Below are 20,911 nucleotides of genomic sequence, written 5' to 3'. Positions count from 1 at the left end.
AGCGTGGGGCCAGGGCCTGGCGGTGCTTCCCCTTCGCCCACCAGCCCCTGGCCTTCCAGTGGCAGCAGGGGAGGGAGAGGGGCACAAACCCTGGTGGGGCTGAGAATGTGACATTTTGGCTCCCCGTGAGGCGCTGCATCTCGGTTCCCTTTTCGCTGCTGTTATTGTTGCTTCGGTATTTGCATAGCACGACATCAAAATGCCTCCGAGCCAGAGGATAGTGGTGGCTGCTGCTTCTCCTTTTAAAAAGCCAAGCAGTTATCCATGCAACACCATCACTCCCTGCGTGCCTCCTCGGGGTGGAGGAGCAGGCGTGACACCAGGGGGTTATGGCCTTTGGAAAAGTTCTGCAGAACTGAATTTAATCGAGACTGATGATCTCTAAGCCAAGCTATAAAATCCAGCGGAGAGTTATATCCCAGTAATAGACCCTATTAGAGGGTCTAACACAGTCTATAGAAAGGATCTCCTCTCTATTAAATTCTCTAGGGCTTGAGTTCTCATTTACACAAAGGGCCCTTTTAGCTGTGTAAAATGGCCATAAAGTAGGTGTAAAGATGATTGATGCAGTCTTTACAACCCCTTTACACTGGGAAAACAGTGTAAAGTGGCCAGGGTGCAAATGAGAATCACACCTGGGTTTGTGAGAGTAAATTACATCGAGCCCTTCGCAAATTCTGTGTGTCTATAGGGGTTTAATCCTACCCTTTTCTGTGGAATTCACCCAGAAGATAAATTTCCCAGGCTTATAGAAAAATTACTTTCTTCTTCAACACCTCTGTCCTTTCCAAGCCTTTTAGTCCCAGTCTTTCTCCTGGTGCAGTCCACGTGGACTCTGACACTGGGAAAAAGCTGGGAGGTGTCTGGATATGCTGTGGTAGGTGAAAATCCTTTAATTAATACTTTCCAAAACTCTTAATCCAAGCAAAGTACACATTGTAAAACCATACCCAGGGGGAAACCAGTTCCTAAACCTTCTGTGTCTGTTTCTCCATCTCTCATGTTTCGATTTTATGCTCTTGAGGTATATGAAAAGGAAATAAAGAAGTTCATCTTTGCTAGATCAAAATGCTCCATATTTATTCATTAAGCATTTAAACCACCAACAGAATATATGATGAATATTGCTTTCTTCCAGAGCAAAGGGTTAAGCTGCATTGTGCTGATTAGCAAACCGGATTCGTGGCTGGAAGTGGAGAGTGAGCTGATATGGAGGTGCACAGCTTGTTAAGTGGAGCAGGCTCTGTTATCCAGACCTCCCTTCTCCTCCCTGCCGACACGCCGAAGGCATTTACAGAAGCTCTGTGATCATCCCCGCTGCATCTGCCGTGCTCCAGAGCAGCCCCAGCAAATCTCAGCCCAGGGGTGAGCAGGCAGAGGCCAGGCACCGCCAGCCCAGCCCCATCCGACAGCCTCTGGGAGCCCAGCACTTGGGAGCTGATGGGAAACAGGGAGTGAAAACATGTGGGTGAGGCAGAGGTCAGAGGATTATGGAGACAAAGGGCAGCTCTGGTGGAAATGCCGCTGGGCCAGGGTTGGAGTGCTGCACACCAAGCTGTCCTCTGAACAACAGGCACATTTGGGATGGGCAGGGGGGGAACATGCCCTGCTCTGCCAGCAGAGCCTTCCTCTTGTTGTGCCAGCTATCAGTGCAGTGGTGAGGGTGGGAGGAGACCCCAAAGCTCAGCTGTCATTCAGGCTCCCTTTGATCCCTTTCCTGCTTCTTGTTATCTTCTGTGTGGAGAGAGGATCCCACAGTTTTGTCTGGAGGGAGGGCCAGGTGCACTGAGGGCCGTGCAGGTAGGAGGAAGGTACATCCTCTGCCCTGAGCTTTCACAGAGAGCACGGCTGGAGGCGTGTGTGGGATGGGGGACAAACCTGTGTACACCACAGGGGAGAGGCACCCCTGTGTGCCCATCTCCAGGCAGGATGGCCCTGGCACAGGTCTATGAGTGCTGCTGGCAGAGTGTTCCACCAGAGCTGTGGGAGATGGGTCGGTTCCTGCCAGATCCCACATGGATGGCCCCAAGGATGGGTCTGACAGCACCAGCAGGCCCTCCCGCTCCTCTCCTGTCTCAGCTTGCCACAGCAATGCCTGGGAGGCCAGCTGAGGTCTTTGGATGGGTGGTGACACGGGCACCATTGCAAATGTGCCCTGCAGCCAGGCTTATGAGCGGTTGTTACTTTTAGGTGCAATAAAAAAGGCCATTCGGAAGCAGATCTCAAAACCCCTCATCTTCTGCAGCTCCTCGCTTTGTGGCTTGGCAGAGAGCACCTTGGTGATGCTATGTCTACTCCAGAGGCACTTTCCATGACTAAAACTACAGCCCATACATCCAGCAGTGTTCTAGGTGGGCCACAGGAGATGTTGCTACACTGTGATCTTCTGACCCTGGAGGCTTGATGGTCTAGCCCCTGGATGATGTGTGATCACCACATGGAAGGCAGTTTTTTGGTAGGATTAGAGCTCCTTAGACAACTAGGTTTTTGCCGGACTGAGTTTTTGACTTCCTGGTGGCTCTTTTTGCTGCAGAAAGTTGTTTTTTTCTTTTTCTTTGAAGCATTATATAAATTTCATTTGCTTCCTCCTAGCTAATGATTATGGCACAATTTTTCTGGCATGTGATTGCTCCACCCCACCTCAGAGACATCCCTGTTCTGGCTGGGATCGGGAAATCCCTCGTCATGGCAGGGTGTGAGCACCAGCTGCCTTGCTCTTGCACAGATACAGATCAGGAGGCAGTGCACAATGCTGCCAGTTAGGAATTGCTCCTAAATTTAGATGTCCATGCTGTGCAAGTGGAAATGGCAGTTCAAGGGACAAATCAACATAGTTGTCTTGGTATAAGGCTACTAAGATGTAAAGCACTTCTAGAGCTTCCCTTTCAGGGTGAAAAAGCACTGCTTGAATATACTTTTTTTTCCATGCTCATTAAGAAATCATTATTCTGTTGCCCTCATCATTATCAAAGGTGTCTTTGGGAGACTGGCAGTCTCTTCTTGCTTCCCTCCCTCCACCCCATTTTAAAAACATTCATTGTTGCAGGGATATATCTTTCAGGGCTGTTGGCCCAACTCCACTGCTGGTGTGTAAGGCTGATTGTCTTCAGAGGAGTTACACCAAAAATGCATTTGGCCTTTTGTGCTTGGAGTATAATTGGTGGAACTGGCTAAAATCTGGGTTTGTCAGCCTGCAATTAGAGCAGTATGGACATAGTTTTCAACATGACTAGTGATTTAGGGTCCCTCCACTTTGGGAGTGCAACTCAAGGTTCCTTAAACTGATCTTTTCTCCCAAACTTCAGAAATCTGCCTGGAGTCTCAAGCAGGGCCCACCAAAGTACCTCCAGTGGACTCACTCATACCTGTTTATTAGTAATTGGGTTAGGTAGCCTATATCATTAATCACTCTGAAAAGTTATATGTATATTTTATATGGCAGCCATCAATATATTCACTTTGGTGTTGGTCTCCATCTGCATTGGGAGAGGTCTTGACCTCCCTCATTACTTTCCTGAATGTTAAATTCCCATCAGGTTAGTGTGGATTACACCCAGAGCTCCAAGATACGATATATTCCCGAAGCATGTTCCCGTAGATATAATTAAGCAGTTGGGACCAGATCCTTATCTGGTAGAAATTGGCATAGCTTCTCTGAAGGCAAGAGGGAAATGGACCCTATTTTGTAATGCCTGTAGCCCTGCAGATGAGTTCCCAGTGATTTTATCTGTGGCTATTAAAGATCCTCTTTGGGGAGCATCTGTACAGCTGCATCTTTAGGACTCTGTGACCTCTAGCTAATCTCACAAGAGGCCTTTTCTCAAGAGCAGCCGTACGAAATGCTCTTAAAATGATTGAAAACCAGATTCATTAAAGCCGTGTGAGCGTTTTTCCTCGTCAAAAACCTTCCAAGCGCCCATCCCTCCATGGTGCCTGTGTCCATCCCTGGCCACAACCCCCTGCCAGCCCAGACCCTACACTTGCTGCGTGTGGCCTTCGGCGGCCGTGAGAGGCTGGAAGCGAACGCCCACGTAGAAGACCTGGTATCGGTGCTTCCACACCATGAAGCACGTCAGGAGGCACACCAGGGCTGCCACCAGGTTGAGAGCCATCTGCAGAAGGAGGTACAGGCTGAGCATGCTGGTCAGGCTGCCACAGTCGGCCGCGTCCTGGTACACAAAGGTCCGGCTGAGGGGGTCTTCAGTGTCCAGTTTGCACTGGCAGGACTCCAGGATGGTGCCACAGGTGAACTTTGTCAGCTGCAAGTAATGGTGTGCAGCAAAAGCCACTGCCAAAACACAGGCAACCAGAGCCAGGGCACTCAGGAGAAAATACAGCAGCTGAAAGAAAGGAAAAAAAGCCAAAACCTAAACCTCCTTTTTCCAGCTGCGTAGAGACTGAGGAACACGCAGGGGATGCATGCATGTGTACTTTGCACGGATTGCTTACCCTCAACGTACTACCTGGAGATGGGGTGCTTCAACAGCTGCAAGGCTCCTTATGATGGCAAGTTCAGCAAGTCATCTCAAGAACTTGCCTTTCATGGTTTTATATGAGTACTGCCTTGCAATTTTGAGGCCTGGTGAGAGCACCAAGAAATTGGTGTGTCTATACATCAAGAAGCTTTATAGAGAGGGAGGGAGCATTTTCCTCTCCAGTTGTACCTGCATTGGCAGGACTCACGGTCATCAGCTGAGACAAATGAGTGCCTCGAAGCAGAGCTGAGCAGTCTGAGCCTTGGGCTGCCATCTCACCCCAGGCTGTGCTGAGCTGTAGGTGTTTTTGAGACTTTGCTCATGTGTTATTCCCAGCTCTCGGTTTGCATGCCCAAACAAATCTGATTTATACTTGCAAATCAGGCAGTGGGGTGGCTGATCTCCCGCTTGTGGCTTTGTGGGTGCAGCCAGGCTGTTTGCTTCCCAGGCCCCACTGTGGAATGGGAATGCAGATCTCCACCAAAAAGTGTGTGCTGTGCTCAGTCTGCTCCCAAAACCTGTCCCATAAACATGGGGAAGTCTTTCACAGGTGTGAAAGAGCAGCAAGCACCTTTCTTTTCCCAGTGCTACAGTGTGAGAAGGACGAGGGTCTGCTCATCACCTCCACTGCTCCTCACAACAGTGGCAGCTTAAAAATAGCATGGCTTTTATCAAGGGTAGCTCTGCAGAGTCCACCTCCACAAACACATGGAAACTGGCAGCAAGTCAGAGCCTTTGACACTCCGGGATGCACCTGAGAGCTTTGGATACCAGCACATATGGACTTCCCTTTGCTTTTGATAGGTGGAACTGGCAGGTGCTGCGCTGCATACAAAATATGTGTGAATGTATATTAAAATCATGTTCTGTGTTTAGGCAAAATTGCATTTTTTTGGTTCTGTTCAGCACCATAAAAACATTTATTTTCCTTGGCATCTTATCTGTCAGACACGTGGCATGGTTGGGAATCTGTTATTTTAAACAGCAGCTTCTCTCTCTCGCTCTCTTAACCTCAATACTGCAAGCAAAATATCAATATAAAAGCATTTTTTATGACCTTGAAACTCCAAGTATGTATGTCCTGATAAAATTCACACTCCTGGTGTATTTGTCTTATATCTACAGTGTGAATCAATCTTCTGTTTGGTTGCCAGCTTGAAAAAAAAAGATATTTGGGATTATTGCAGGTCTTGAAACACTATATACATTTCCCCCCTCATGTCACCAAATTCTTACCAAAAGATCTTAGAGACTTGGCTACTATTAAATTTAATGACTTCTCCTGCAGCCTTAAACCAAATGCTTCAAAATGAAGGTGGCTCTTATTAAATGCAATTACTTTGCCCCTGCAGCTTTCAAGGGAAGGGTCCATGGGAAAGGTGAAACCGGAAAATGGGGCCACGTCCTCATATAAAGCACACAGAAGATGGAGTGCTGCTGACTGATGGACCCCCTCCAAACCAAGATGTGGTAATTCATAAGCCAATGGCATTGTTTTAAAAGATGGTGCAAATGTGTTTGATGGGGAAAAAGAAAATGGACAAATGTTGGCTGTTCTGTGATGTAGAAGTCCTGGTAGAAGTCCCTGGATTCAGCCCAGCAGAGGACAGAATCAGGCCTCCCTAACAGATGAGATACTAAGCCAAGACTACACCATGTGCCTGATTCTCCCTTGGCAGATATTCTATTTAGCTGCCAACTTCTATCCAAAGTCAGGCCACAACAGCATGAAATCCATGGCCTAATCCATGCTCCAGGTACAGTTAGGGAGAATTTGTCTGTTGTGTTCCTACAGGGAAGGAAATCTCAGAATCTGAATACACAGGCAGCTCTTATGGTAATCCTTGGAGGTGAAGGCAGATGCATGGGGTACACAGGGCAATTTTCTAAAAGCTTATTATTCCCACAAGATGTTTGCAGAGGAATCTCTCTGCGAGCTGCTGGAAATGAACACGTTTCCAAATGTCAAAGGTGAGGCAAATGCAAGCACTGCCTCTGAGGGAGCACGAGACAGTGAGTGCTGAGATCCCATCAGCAGATTAATCACATGCCAGACCTGGAGGCAACTTCAGCATCACAAATACAACTGCGTGGTGGGCTCTGCCCAGGAACCAGGACTTGCTGCTGGAAAACTGTTTTTTAACAGCTTCAGAGAGATAGGCACTGCAATTGCTGCTTAAATGGAAGGAGAAAAGGGAAGTGGGGAGAGACAGTGTGCAGTGAGGTCAGAGCATGGCAGCTCATCCTCCTTTGTGTTCCTCATATGAGGAAGAGACATTTTAGCAATATTTACTGGCAATACTTTTCCTCTGCGACTAAATTAAAATAAATAACAGGAAGATGGATTAAGTTCCTCATGGAAAAGGCTCCTCATAGTTATCAGAGGTGAAAGCAGAGGGGTTTGCAGAGGTGGGTCAGGAGACCCTTTCTGAGGGCGGTGGTGGCTCAGGCACGAGCCCCTGCAGGGAAGAGGAACCATGGTGTGTCACAGCGTGGGCTGGGCGTGTGGGAGCAGAGGGTGTCGCTACCCTGGGGGTGCCCTGGGGAGGACCACAGTGAGTGATCTGTCAAATGGCAGCACACAGCCCAGGGAGTCCACAGGATGGCTCAAGGTTTTCCTGTGTGGCACTCGCTGTTGCTGTTCCCCCTGAAGGGCACAGCCGCCCTCCCTCTGGGTGGTCTCCCTTTCTCAGGGACACATGGCGTGCTGTGGGTACCCACAGCAGTCTCGGGAAGGGACTTCTGCCGAAAGCAGTTCTCACACCTCCTTCTTTAAAAGGATCCAAGGCTCATGCAACTGCGAAATGAAAGAAGCAGCTGCTGAGAGGGATGAAGGCAGAGAGGACTGCACAGGTCTCCTCCTGTCTTCCACGCCAAGGGAGTCACTCGCAGTGGTCAGAGGGTCACCTTGGGGGTTGACCCAAATCCCCCAGGCCTCTGTGTGTGTGTGTGTAGTCCTCCTGTCACTGTGATCCTTGGGTTGTGCAAGGGAACTTGGAGTGCTTAATGCACTCCAGGGAAGCTCAGCCAAGATTTTGCTGTAGGATGATGCGTGGCTGGTGGGAACCAGCCACCAGGGTGAGGGCTGGACCTGGGCCAGGGATCCAGACCCTGCAAGGACAGTCGGAGCAGATTGGGCTGAACCCAACTGCAGTGTTTGATGAAGCATCGGGCCCTCAAGGAGAAAAGAACAACCCACTGAACAATCTGTCTCAGGACTGTAATCTTGCATCCTCAGCCTTGTCGTAGCTAATGCTCATTTTTAGTTCAGAGACAGCCTTTAACTGAAATTCGAAGATTTAAGAAGTGATACTGGAGATGTAGATGAGTCCTATGTGATCAAAGCCCTGGAGGAGAGTTTTAGCTCCTATGTTGTTAAAAGAGGTACAAGCCCTGCAGCCAGAGGCCATTTGTCCTGTTATCCCAAACTGTGGGATAACAGCTCCCAGCAGGGACAAGGGACAGGGGAGGTGAACAGCCTGGGAATGATGGAGTTCTGTGGCATGCTGCAATAGGAAATGCTGGGAAGGGGGATTTTGGGGAGGAGGGTGCCTTGGGTAAGCAACAGTCCATGGGCTATTGACTGAACCAGGGAGATTTTAGCTCTAATTCTGCCAGGTGACAAGGAATGGCCCATTTGACATCACCTCGGGAGAAATTCCAAAAGGTCTATTTTCTTACAGGGAACGATGGCTCACATTCCGTACTGTCAGGGTGGGTGGTGTCGCCGAGGGTGGCAGAGACATCTGAGCTGCCCAGCCCGACATGCCGTTCCCAACACGAGGGATGACTCCCTTCCTGCCGGGATGCCAAATTCAATTTAATGCTGCGGGGCAGGCAGTAAAAAGCCTGGCGTGGCAGCCCCCGCCCAGCCCAGTAACCTTCCTTGGGGGCGTAAAGGTGACGGGGGGACAATGTAGAGGCAGTCACAGGGCAGGCACAATTGTTCTTCTCCCTTTCTTTCTTTAACTACGGGAGAAGCTCGAGAAAGACACACCGGGGTCTAATTTCTAAGGGAGGATGGATGCCAGGTTTTGAAAGGCTGCTCCTTGCATTTTGTTTCCTTCTGCCTTTTTCAGTTAATAATCACGGTTATTTTGTGCTGCTTGCGTCGGTATTTTTCTCGGTTATTATGTGGCTGCAAAATATTAAGGGCCCTGAAAATTACAATAATAAGAAAAAATAGCCCAGGAAAAATGGTGTTTAAACCAAGTGTTCTCAGCCTTGCTCTTCTAGTTTCTCACCAGAGTCAGCAAAGCAGTTTTAGAGAGAGAGGTGGGGTATGGTGCAGTTCCTAAAATGCTCAGATGGGAATTTGCTTTGTGGGAGAATGCATATCCCCATGCCTTCCTAGTACTTTCCCACTAAATATTAAAACTTGGTTTAAGTGGACTCATTTTATGCCACCCTACTTCTTACCTTACTTACTATCTCCACTTAATCTACTTAAACTCTCTGAACACTTCCCAGATTATTCCAGCTTTGTCTATATTCCTAAAACATGGTGAATAAAATGGTATCTTGTTCTGATTTGAAACATTATTAGAGTTTCCCCTTTATAGGATACAGTTTCTTCCTTGGCTGCCTGAAAAGTAACAGAAGACCATTCCTGCATTTCAGGTGTATTTTCACTTCTTTTCCTGTGGTCTTAAAAACACCCCCTGTATCAACTTCTCTGATTATATTTAATGACATGAGAAGAAAAAAAAAAAAAAAAAGTTTAAAAAATGTTGAGGTACCTTCACTGTGAACTGCACACATGTCTTCTCATCAGGTTGGTACGAAATACAAAGCATAACAAATCCCACTAAGGACACCACGCAGACCTGCAAGGGAAGAGATGTAAAATGCATCAAGGTTAAAAAAACCCTACAAAACACAAAAATACCTTTTTTTTTTCTTTCCCCCAAGCCAAGACACCTTTCTGTCTTAGCAGGACCATAACTCAAGAAGCAGTGTGGAAGCAAAGTCATCAAAGACACAGCACAGCAACAGACCCCAGGATGTGTGTTGAGTTTTTGCCCATACAACTATCCAGAAAGAGGAAAAGGCTTCTGAAGGTGGGCTTGCAAGCCCAAAGAGTACCATCCTATGTAGCTCTGGGTGCTGACAGGGTTTTTGTGTCACCCGTGCAAGTTGTAAATCATTAAACCATGGCTGCCACTGGGTAAGAAGCAGCAGAGTTTATAGCAGAGGCTTTCACCCTCTTCTGGAGTGGGCACCTTACTAAGGAAGATATCCATCTTCCCTGCAGTCTGAAACTGTGTTTTAGTCCTGTGGCAGTAATTGCTGAAGGTTAACAGTAATGGAAAAGAATTTGCACACTTGATTATTCATTTAGCCATCTTTATTATTAATTATGTCTCTATCTGCTGGAGCAGGTACTCACAAGGTAGGCATTTTTCAGCCAGGTGAGAAGGGGAGATCCTGCTCTGAGGACCTAGCCCAATAAATGTGATCTGCTTTTTTGTGTTTAGAAAACAGTGTGTCCCCACACTGTGCCTGTGCACTCCAGTCAAGTGCCCTCCTCTCCCACTTCTTGGAGGACCAGCAAGCAAACCTCACAAGAGGACTCAGGAGCAGCAGACTGCTGCTTTTTGGCAGATCATCCCCTGGAGGGAGGAGTTGGGTACCCAGGCACCAGGTGAGGGCTCCCTGTGGGGCTGGATCTGGGCATGTGAGAGGCTGTTGGCAGCTGGAGCTGTGTTTGGAAGAATCCGTGCATGTTTGAGCTGCCTTGGAAGAACAGGTGAGTTGATGGCATGCACATGCTTTTAAATGAGCCTTCAAACCACACCTTTAAAAGCCGTTTTAGGTGGGATGAGCCTTAGTGGGGACTTTGGATGAGATCAGCCACTATCCTGTCAGAGGTCCTCTCTACACGCAGGGCCAGGAGCAAGTCTTGGCCTCCCTGCTAGGAGCATCTTGGTTAGAAATGTCAGCTATTCAATTCTCAGTGACTACAGCAAGATTCTATATTTTTTTAACCCCTTCCATTTTACTTCTGGAGTTTGGAAGAGTTGTCATTAATTTGAGGCTTTCTGCTTTCCTGGAGCAGTGGGATTTGCCCTCTTTGGCCAGAGCCATGTGTAAGCTGCCTTTGCCAAGGTGGGGCTATGCCATGGAGATGCTGCAGGAGTGTGGGGCTCCATCACAGTCCCATGCCCACCTGCATGCCCTGGAAGTGCTGCTCACATCCAGATTTCCAGCTCCACAGGGAGCTTGACCTGCAGTGAAAGATGCACAAGCTGTCCTTTTAGGCAGCAGTGGATAAACACGTTCCTTTTATGACCCACTGCAGAAACTATCAAACTTTTTTCACATTGCTGGTGTAAGGCCCAGGACAGCAGCCCTGCAAAGGAAAAGTGCCTCCCAACACACACAGAGCCGTGTCCCTCAAGAACCTGGGTGATTAGTAACACTCTTCCCCATGAAGTTTTATTTCACATCACTTCAGTGGGACATGAATAGGAAGTATTGCCCGAGAACATTTCTAAAGAATGTGTCAGTATTATTTACTCCTTTCCATGTCATGTGTATTTATATTCTGGTCCTGTGACTTACACACGGCCTCCAATTTATTCGTTTCTTTCTTTTTATTGTTGACAGCCATAGCTGACAGGGTTGTCTGGGGAAAAAACAACCTTTCCTGTCAAGGGTCCTTCAGTGCACTTGGTCCCTTGCACTGTATATTAATCTTTTAATTCAATTAACATGCCCATAAAACTTAAATCTTAAGAGATCCTATTGCTGATAATATCCAAATGATAAACTCCTCCAGTGCCATAATGGCTGAAGGAAAGAACCTGCAGCAAGACCTAAAAAAAAAAAAGAAATTTGCTTAAATACACTATCTTAACGTCATATCCCCAGAATTCATGACAAATCATAGTGGCTTCTCACACCAAAGCTGGGCCTGAGTATTTTCAGGATCTGGTGCTTATGAGCAATAAGTCAAATTTGCTTTGCTTCAGCTACACTAGTGGGCACTTATACTTGCATGGACTGAGAGCCAGATTTGCCTCCAGGTGACTGCCATGAGACATCATGGGACTGTTGCCACTCCCTCCTTCCCCTTCCATTTAACCACAGAAGGCCGACAGAGCTGCATTCATTTCCAAGGGCAGAGATCAATGCTGGAATTTTCTCTCTGCCACCAAGTACCTCGGACAACTTTTGCCAAACTCCTGCTGGCTTCACACGTGGCAGGATCAGACCTCCCTCTTCAGAAAGCTTCCCATACAAAGGGCTATCAGTTCAAAGGAGCTCCATTCCTGCACATGCTTTCTAAAGGTCCTTTGGGCCTTAAATAATATACTCAGGGACACTTGAAGAGGAACATTTGTAGAGAGGTACTTATAAAAGATTACACTGGGTCAGGATTCCGGCAAGGCTTGGCCAGGATACTTCGGAAGCTTAAGTATTTCTTTTATAACGATACAATAACTTTTTTTTTGACCAGAGATGTATATTTTTCTAAGTGGCAGTAAAAAATAATGTGGCTGAGAATTATGACCCACATATGTTTAACATTTCAGCTCTTTAAAGTTAAATTCACTCCTTGGAGGAAACCAAAGCGCAGAACGTTTATATAGGAAACAGCTCTATGCTGCTATTTTATACATTATTAATAGATCAGCTTTAAATTACACCTGTGAAGTGTAACAGAATAACTATAAAAATCCTCTGGTAAGTATTTTTTAGGAGACTTTTAGTAACTAAAACAGCTGCAGGCACCTTACAGGTGCTGTTGGTGCTGATTGCTAAGTAGCATTAGGTAATCCTGCATCCTGGTGCTGCAACAGCCACTGCCACATCCCAGCACAAAGCACACATTTCCCATGCCTTATTGACTCAGCGCAGGACACAAAATGCAATTGAACCCGCTTCAGCACGTGCTTGCCACCAATCGATGTGCATTTGTTACACAAATAAAACAGATTCTGTGAGACCTGCAGGATGGCACTTAATTAGATCAGCTCTGGTCAGCTGTTACCCAGAAATCCAGGAATCTGCATTTCTGTGCATATTTCAACTCGGGTTTATTTCAAGATCCTACTTCAAAATTTCCATATGGACTAACACACCCCTTGCTGAATAGGTAGTGACGTGAAAGGTTATCCAAGGGAAGAATTTAATTTTGGAAAGCGCTGTCTAGAAAAAGACCCATATGTGGTACAGAAATATTTAGGAAAGGTAAAGATTTCATTTTGCTTAAGGCATACCCTGTGAAATCCCCTCAGTTCACAACCCAGGGGAACAGCTGTTTACTAACACTGGCTGAAAAATATTTAGGCTGTACAAAATTTTTAATACTATTTCGTTTTTGGGGGAAGCAGTAGACATTCCTTCCATTGGGCAGGAACACCTCAGGGTTGAAAAATGACTTAAGAATTATTGGTTTTTTAAGCCACAATCAAAAGAGGAGGAGAAAGTTTCCAGCTTGCTCCCACCCCAAAGAGGGCAGGAGCCTGTTGCCATGTTATCCCATCTGCTCCTGCAAGGATTCAGCACAAGGTGTGCGAGCAGCACAAGGACACAACGTGGCAGGGATGGGGAAGGTTGTGTGTTGTGTGTAATTAGGGGAAATATGAACACTTAGAGCACAAATTTCCGCTGTGGTTTGCACTCATTATCTTTGCACGCTGCCATATTCATGTGGTTTGCTTTATTCCGACAGATTTCAAAACCACAGATTGCTCTAATCTGTCTCCATCTCTCCCCTGTATGCCTGTGAAACTGGTTTTCCTTTTGTTATTGCTACAATTTTAGCCCAAATGTAGAATAGGTGCTTTTCTCTAGCGAACTACCTCCTACCCAGAGCATCTTGAAAACCTTGGTGGCTGAGGCTGGTAAAGCGGGAGGGTTGGGAACATCCACCAAGAAATGAAGGCAGGAGACAAAAACCTGGCTCTAAGGAGCATTGGGTCTGTGCCACATCACAAGGCAAATGCTGCAAACACTCACAAAGACACAGTATAGCTCATCTGCTCTTTATGCAGGGGCTTTGTTAGAGAGAACCTCCTGCCATAATTTTTAGGGGCAGAAAGCAAACACACTGCAGGACAAAACCTCTCCCAGGTACACCTTGCAGCTCCACACAGCACTGCTGAGACCCACAGGAGGACTCTTCCTATTTAATAAGAATTTAAACTCAAACTTCAGGAGAAAAATTGCAGTTAATAGAATTAGGAAGACATTTCCTTTATTGACAAGTTATTTTGTAGTTGTTCCCTTGGAGACACTGGGGATCTTTCTGGTTTTAGGGACACAGGTAAAGAATGATCTCTTGTAGCTATCTCTGGAGTTTCTGGCTCTCCCTCAGAGGCGATACTTGGCTCGACAGCTCTCCCACCTTATCAGATATGGCAAGGCTTAGCTCCTGTCTACACCTTTGGAGAAGCCATTTTATCCACCAAATCTAACACTCCCACTGGACACAGATTTTGATTCAGGAAAGAAACTGTCCCTGTTGGCTTTGCCATTATAAACCTGGATCACCTCTGGGGCTGGACATCTCTACAGGTGGTTGCAGACAGCAGCACCAAAGTTAATTTGCTTTACGAGGTTTGAGGAAGCTGTGATGTAAGTGGGTGCTGCAGGCAGCTTTCACTGCCAGCTTTCATCAGCCTCAGGTCAGCCTGGGTCTCAGTGCCACATGTAAAAGAAGCCAGTCTGCAACACAGAGGTACAGTGGCCTAACTTTTTTTACCCCTTATAGACTTCTTGTTAAATTTAAGGACAGTTTAGTTGCATATAAATTACTTCCAGAAATAATAGCTATAATAATAATAATCATAGTAATAATGACAAATGTATATTATGGTTGCAGGCAAAGGCCATCATCTAGGAAATCATTCTTTTAACAGCCATAAACCCCACAATAACTGCCCATGCCCTACCTATGGAATAAAATAATGATGTCTTTGCTACAGGTCCCTTCAAGCCACGCAGTAACACACTGGCAGGTCCACAACTTTCTCTTAAATCCTATAAAGTCATCAAAACCCTGCAAGAACATCCACAATCAAATGAAATGCTATTTTTTTCCATAATGATCTTTGCTGTTTAGGTCAGTTGCTCATCACTTGTGCTAAGGTAAGATTTAATTCCCCCAGCAAAGGCTACGATCACTTACACAGCCAGGAGCTGCAGCAGCAGTCCGTTGCTGCTGTTAAACCAGAAATACAGTCCTGGCTGAACAAATGCCTGAGGAATCAAAAAATTAAATAAAATTAACCATTCACAGAGCCAGCAGTGATTTTCAGCCTGAGAAGTGCAGCATGGCTGAGAGTAGTCGTGAACACCACTTGTGGTTTGAGGTGTGTCCGTGACTATGAAGCTACAGAAAGCCACCATCTCCATAGTCATGAGGCTACCTGGGCTGGGGAAACCTGTTTGGTATCCCTCTCCAAATTTTATCCAGGATTTTTGCACAAATTCCAGCCAGAAGTTCTGCAGTTAAACCATGAGCTAAGCCACAAAGGGGTCCAGGATTAGAGCAGCCCCAGGCCAAGTATCAGACGCACCTCAGGTGTGCAGTTAGCTTCTCAAACCATTCCTTCAGAATGTTTGAACATTTCTTCCCATCAAAGTTTTCCACTCTATACCTGAGCAACACAGAAGTGTGGATTTCAGCTAATGAATGCCTAGTTACTCTTGGAAGAGGATGAGATTTAATGGCAGAGGGCTCTGAAGAGTCCTGCTCTAGTGCTACACATGGCTCTAAATGAGCACTGGCCTCTTCTTCAAGGCAGTCCTCCCTCAAACCTTTTGATGTTTGCCCATGGCTAATTGAAGCTAACCTGTATAAAAAAATATGGATGCCTGCATGGCTGCAATTTCCACTGGCTGCTTTGATGGCCCCAGGTTTTAAGAGTCACCTTCTATTAAAAACTGAAAATTGTTTCACTAAAAGCAAGAAAAAGTTATAGAGACATAAACATTTGTGACTCCAGGTAAATGAAGGTTGATTAAGCTGCTTTTTCAGTTAAAAGTCTGCCTGCCTTTTGCACCACGTAGCCCCACATCACCCTCACCTCCACCAGGGCAGAGAAGCCAATGCTTGAGCGCTGATGCCAGAAAGCCACAAGTCATGGTCACCCCTTGAGTAAAGCTCAGGGACTCTCTGGCCTGGGGAAGCACCTGGGGAGAGGGAGAAGGGCTGGAGCAGTGAGATGTGTCAGAGCTTCTGGGCTGGGGGCTCAGCCCATGGCAGATTTTTGGGATGCTTTTTGCTGGAGCCGTAGTTGCTGCCTTGAGCTGCTCGCAAATCAGATTTTTAAAAATGTTTTTTAAAGTCCTAATTTTATGAACATCTATACATATACATTTAAAATAACTTCCTGACAGAAATAATAAACACCCTGGATAATCATTTCTGATGAGCACTTCTGTAACTTTCTTAACTGCCTGAGTCTGCAAAACAGGGCTGAAAAGGGAGCCTGCCCATGCAAACTCTGATACTCTCCACTTTTGATCGCAGTGGAAATAATCTAAAGTAGGTTTTTCAAGGAGAAATACATCGTTACTTCTTCTGGGTGTCAAAAGGCCACAAGCTAATGAAAAAGAATGAAAAGGATACCATTAATATCTACTGTCTCTGCAACACTTTTCATCCCAGGATCTCAAAGCAAGGGGTGACGGATGGCCACTATTAACCCCACTTTACAGGGGAAATAACAAAGTCTTAGCAAGGTTAAGTAACTTGCCCAAAGCTATGCACTGAGCCAGTGGCAAGACACAGGAAAAAATAAAGCCCTGCACTCATGAGTGGGTTTGTGAAGAGTTTGTCCAAACTCCTGCAAAGCAGAAAGAAGGAACAGACTGCCAGGGAGTCCAGCCTGCAGTTTGGGGAGCTCAGGACAGGTCTCACGGGCAACTGCTTCAGACCTGGGCACCTTCATTGTAAGTGGCTCCAGGCAGGTGAAACAAATGCCACCTTGACTGCTTTTAACAGCATTTATCTGCCTGTCTTTAGCAATGGGGCAGAGGCTTTTTACAGGGAATATGTTGCTGAAGCCAAAGCAGAAGTGGTAAATCACTCAGGCTCCGTGGTTTCTGTCCATAAAACCTTCCTTTGGTTTCTGACCAATGCCCCACACAATTCAGACTAAATGCATTTTGGTTTTAACTGGGTTTTAACTGGTTTTCATGGTGAAATGCCCTTGGTGCAATGCAAGTTGCATAGTTTCCTTCTGCAGGAAGGGAAGGGCCAGTGCTCTGGGGAGGGAGCCCTCCTCCACTCTCTGTCAGAGGATCACTGGCCACATTTATTCCCCAGGATGGTGAACCCAGTCCCCGGCCTGCTCCAGCCTCACAAACCTACACAGTCAGGTTTTGAACCCATTTGATTCAGACTGCCTTGCCTGGTTTTCCTTGCTAGCGTTTTACACTGGCTGCTCCTCTAAAAACAGTTCCTTTCCATTCATGGTAATGCACCGAAGCACTTGATTTTCAGCAAGGAATGGTGTCACCATTTTGCCACTAATAAAGAAGAAAAAAACCGGCTTTCAATCAGTCAGGGTCTATTTAACACATTAGCAATTTTCCTTCATTTTTCTGTCATCCTGCATTAGCAGCTGTGGGGTCAAATCCAGCCTGGTGTAATTCCAAAGGAGTAACACCAGGAATGAGCTTCACCCATTATATCTAATGTTGCTAAAAAGGTCTCATAATAGATTTTTAAAGTTCTTGATTCAGAATACTAATCAAGTCCTTTAAAAAGAGCACTTGAGTGGGATGCTACTAAAACAAATATGCTCTGGTATTTTACACCACATCTTTCTGTCCTGTTGCTCATTTCTGTGTGAATATATGAGTTTTGGGAAGTCACTTTCTGCCACGAGGTTCATTCTCGAGTGGGACATGGGTCATCCATCCCCTATCTAACACCTTCCATGCAGCCCAAGAGCCAGTCTACAGGACATCCAGCCACATGCAGGGCCTAGCCAAAGGTTCTCCTTCATGGACCAGTTTTCCCCAGCTCTCCAGAGGCCAGTCCTTGGCACAGTCCTCACCACAGCTCACCAGCAATATCCTCGGACTGCACACCTGGAATTTCCAGCTCAGCAGCTCCTGGCCATCTCCACCTGATGTCCCAGTGGGAACCAAGTCCCCCCCATGGAGACACCACAGCACAGGAACTAAGTAAATGCAGCACTGTGTGGTACCTCCTGCATTTTGCCCCTCAGATGTGCTTTGCACAGCTCTTGTGGTACCACAGCCAGTGCTCCACACAGGCTCTGCTGCTGGGAGCTCTGGGGCTGCCCCACCACTTCAGCCTCTCCTTTCTAGCACCAGTTTCATTTTCCCTTCCCTCTCACCTGGTGCCAGACCCCTCCTTCCTTTCTGCTTTGGGCTGTGGGTGCAGGAGAGCAGTGTGGTTGCCCAGGAGCCTGCCTGGCCACGTGCCCCCAGCAGACAGCCCCTGTCATCACCCTGAGGGTAAACAGGGGGGCACCAAAAGCCATTTTGAGCCAGGGAGGAATCAAACCACACTTGAGTGTGCTGATGACTCAACATCTCACCAGAGTCCCCCAGGTGAGAGTCACCATCTGACCCAGAGCATAGGTGCAGTCACCCTTCCCCACAGGGCCCCTCCTGCAGCCACAGCCTGCACTGGTCCTCCCCACAGCCAGGGCACCTGGAACATGAACCAAAACATAGCCCTGGCTCCCACAGCCAGCACACAGTCCCAGGAAATCTTTCCCCAGGGGTAATCCTGGCTGGTGAGTGCAAAACATGATGACCAACCACAGCTGAGAGCCGAGTCTCTTGCTCCAAGTCGGGAATTAGCTCAGGAACACACACATGGAGAATTATTCCTGATTTTCAGGGGGGAGCTCTGAAAGTGACTGAGCTTTGACTTGTGTGGGCATCTAAATGTCACTACTGCTGGCAGCTGCTGCTAAAAGCAACAGGGGTTAGAGCTCTGTTTTCAGAAAGCAGTGACTTTGGTGGGGTTTCCGGCCTCCCCAGGGGAGACCAGCCATTTGTGGATGTCTCAGATGGATGCTGCTTGGGCACTGATGACATTCACATGGGCTGGGGGCTGCTTCCATGGCTTTTCTCATATCCCTGACTGTGCATTGGTTCAGTCCAGCTAACTCTTTCCCCATTTTTTTCTAGTGAAAAAGCTATTTCCAACCTGAGATAGCAACAGTGCTGTCTGGAAAAGATTTAATCTGACCTCCAGAATCCTCAAAATAAACAGCAGGAGTGAACATGCCACATGTTGCTATTTTATCATATGTACTCCCCCCTGATTTGTAACAGCCAAAACTTCCCAGGAGGAAGTTCTCCTTCCAAGCAAGGGCAGGCTCTTGCCCCACAAAACACCACTAAACTCTTCGATACCTCTTCAGTCAGAACAGAAACATGAAGAGATGAGTCAGAGGAGCTCTTCCTTTGGGATCTCAGGCCCTGACCCTTCCACCTTCTGAAGGGTTGCCCAGTAGGATTGACACAGCAAACCTCAATCAGTTCAGATGCCCAGATAATCTTCTAACAAGGAATTACATTTACAGGAGATGCTCCCATAGCTGTTCAGCACTTTGAGAAATCTTTTCTCTAAGTACCTAAACATGAATTTATTTGCTGGGAATTCTTACAGTCTGATGACACCCAGAACTGTGCTAACACATCAGGGCATATTTTCAGGATATATTTTCCTGAAAGCTGCTGCCTACGAAGAAACCTGCATGCTCAGTTATATCCACGGCCTATCCCAGGTTCGTAATCACTGACCCCGTCTCTCCACAGGCAAACCTCACGTCCCCAAACCCACAGCCAGCAGAGTCACACCACGGATGGCACCACACACCTTGTCCTCACCTCTGCAGGGGTGGCTGCTGCTGGGGACAACCCAGGCTTCCCCAGCAGGAATGCCTCTGATTTACACCCAGCAGGACGCAGCCCTCTGCCCAGTCTCCCCCGCCCACGCAGTGAGGCTGGCGTGTCACTCCAAAGTGACTTGGCAGGAGCCACGAGCAGGCCCTGGGACGGGCTCCCTTTCCCTGCCACATCCACCAGTGCTATCCCCTTCCCCATGGCCACGTGCAGCCAGGAGCAGCAGCAGGAAGAGGGTTAAATCCCAGCGGTTCTCCAGCACAGCACAATTAGGAAGCTCCAGGACAGCCATTGCTCTCCTTGCCCAGCTAAAAGTTGCGAGTTACAGAGTTATGCTCTCACTTCCAAAACCTGATGGTTATGGTTTGGTGGGCAAAGAGGGTAGGCAGCGGAAGAAGTTAACATTGTTTTTTCAGCATCACCAGGCAGGAGTTCACTGCAAAGTACAAGCTAACACATACATCCAGTGAACAGCAACCCTGTATTTTATTTCAGGTCTGTTGGGCATTGCAGGGAAGAATACGAAAGGCTGTGTTATTCTGCAGGAGCAGTTTTCCTTGGGAAAGTATAGCCAGACACTTAATCCCAGGAATATTTATAGTTAGCATAACTCAAATGGTGGTGTGCATGCAGTTGGTTAGTCTAAAGTGGAGCGTCATGCAGCTTGCATTAATGCTGGCAAAGGCACTTTATGGAGAAACAGACTTTATGCTTACAATTATCCCAGCCCAATATGGAGTGTCTCTGACTAGCAGAGAGGAACTGATGCCTGCCATAAGGAAGCCCAGCACTGTTACAGAGGTGCCTAACGCCAGCTGCAGCAACGCAAACAGCAGCGGGAAACGGCAGCCACAACAAGTGTGGGATTCCTCCTCCTGGGCAGTTTTGGGATCCCCCTTGGCTTTCTTCTGCTTCTTCTTCTTCTTCTTCATCGCGGACTCCTGCGTCGAGCCGGTGCTTTTCTCCTCTCCGGGTGCCTTCCCTGTCTGGCTCTGGTTATTCGGGGACGTGCTGTGCTGGGCTTTCTTCTCCTCCTTTCCCATGCCGACAGACTTTAGGCTTTCACGTGCGAGTGTGTGCGCGCACGCCGATGGGGGAGTGAGTTTTGTGCCCCCCAAAGCTTCGCTTTGTGCCGGCTGAGTTGTTCCTGGTATTTGAACCAAGGAGGCTGAACAAATATGGAAAACATTTGGAAGCAGATTGTCAGAGCTTCGAAATGCCACATATAGCCCGGAGAAGGGGGGGATGCAAGGGGGGTAGCGAACTGCCAACGTGCAGGCGCCGGCTGTGCACACACAGGGCTGGGCGTGTGCGCTGCCACGGCTGCACAGGTGCGAGCACACCTTTGGGACTCGGGGACGAGCCGCGCGGGCAAACAGCAGGGCAGGAATTCCGCACTGCCGGCTGATGAACAGCAGGGAAATCTGCCTGGCCAGGGAGCCGGGAGCGCTCAAGTGCCAGTGCAGGGGGCAGGCAGGTAGGAGCTTATGGCACTCTGGCTCCCCTGGGGGCTACCGGCAGGGCGCGGCTGGCGGAACCCAGGCAGCACCGTGCCCGTTCCACACACCTGCTGAACCACTTTAAAT

The 20,911-nt window shown here is 47.6% G+C and overlaps 1 protein-coding gene across 2 annotated transcripts in view; it reads right to left on the bottom strand.

Moving 5' to 3' along the window:
• Positions 1 to 1,054: 1,054 nt before the first annotated feature.
• The window catches only part of SSPN (sarcospan), an 84,520-nt gene continuing 64,663 nt past the window's right edge, over positions 1,055 to 20,911 (bottom strand). Inside the window, exons 1-3 of one of the 2 annotated variants that reach the window (XM_010410336.4) lie at positions 20,042 to 20,509; positions 9,215 to 9,301; positions 1,055 to 4,340 (exon numbers count right to left, since the gene is read on the bottom strand). In XM_010410336.4, the coding sequence (XP_010408638.2) occupies positions 3,975 to 4,340; positions 9,215 to 9,301; positions 20,042 to 20,368 (780 nt within the window). In that variant the 5' untranslated portion in view covers positions 20,369 to 20,509 and the 3' untranslated portion in view covers positions 1,055 to 3,974. Of the gene's footprint in view, positions 4,341 to 9,214; positions 9,302 to 20,041; positions 20,510 to 20,911 lie in introns of those variants that run through there. The other variant, XM_019292512.3, reaches the window with a different exon arrangement.

This window comes from Corvus cornix, chromosome 1A (genome assembly GCF_000738735.6).
Source record: "Corvus cornix cornix isolate S_Up_H32 chromosome 1A, ASM73873v5, whole genome shotgun sequence".
Taxonomy (NCBI): Eukaryota; Metazoa; Chordata; class Aves; order Passeriformes; family Corvidae; genus Corvus; species Corvus cornix.
This window is presented reverse-complemented; position numbering and strand designations above follow the sequence as displayed.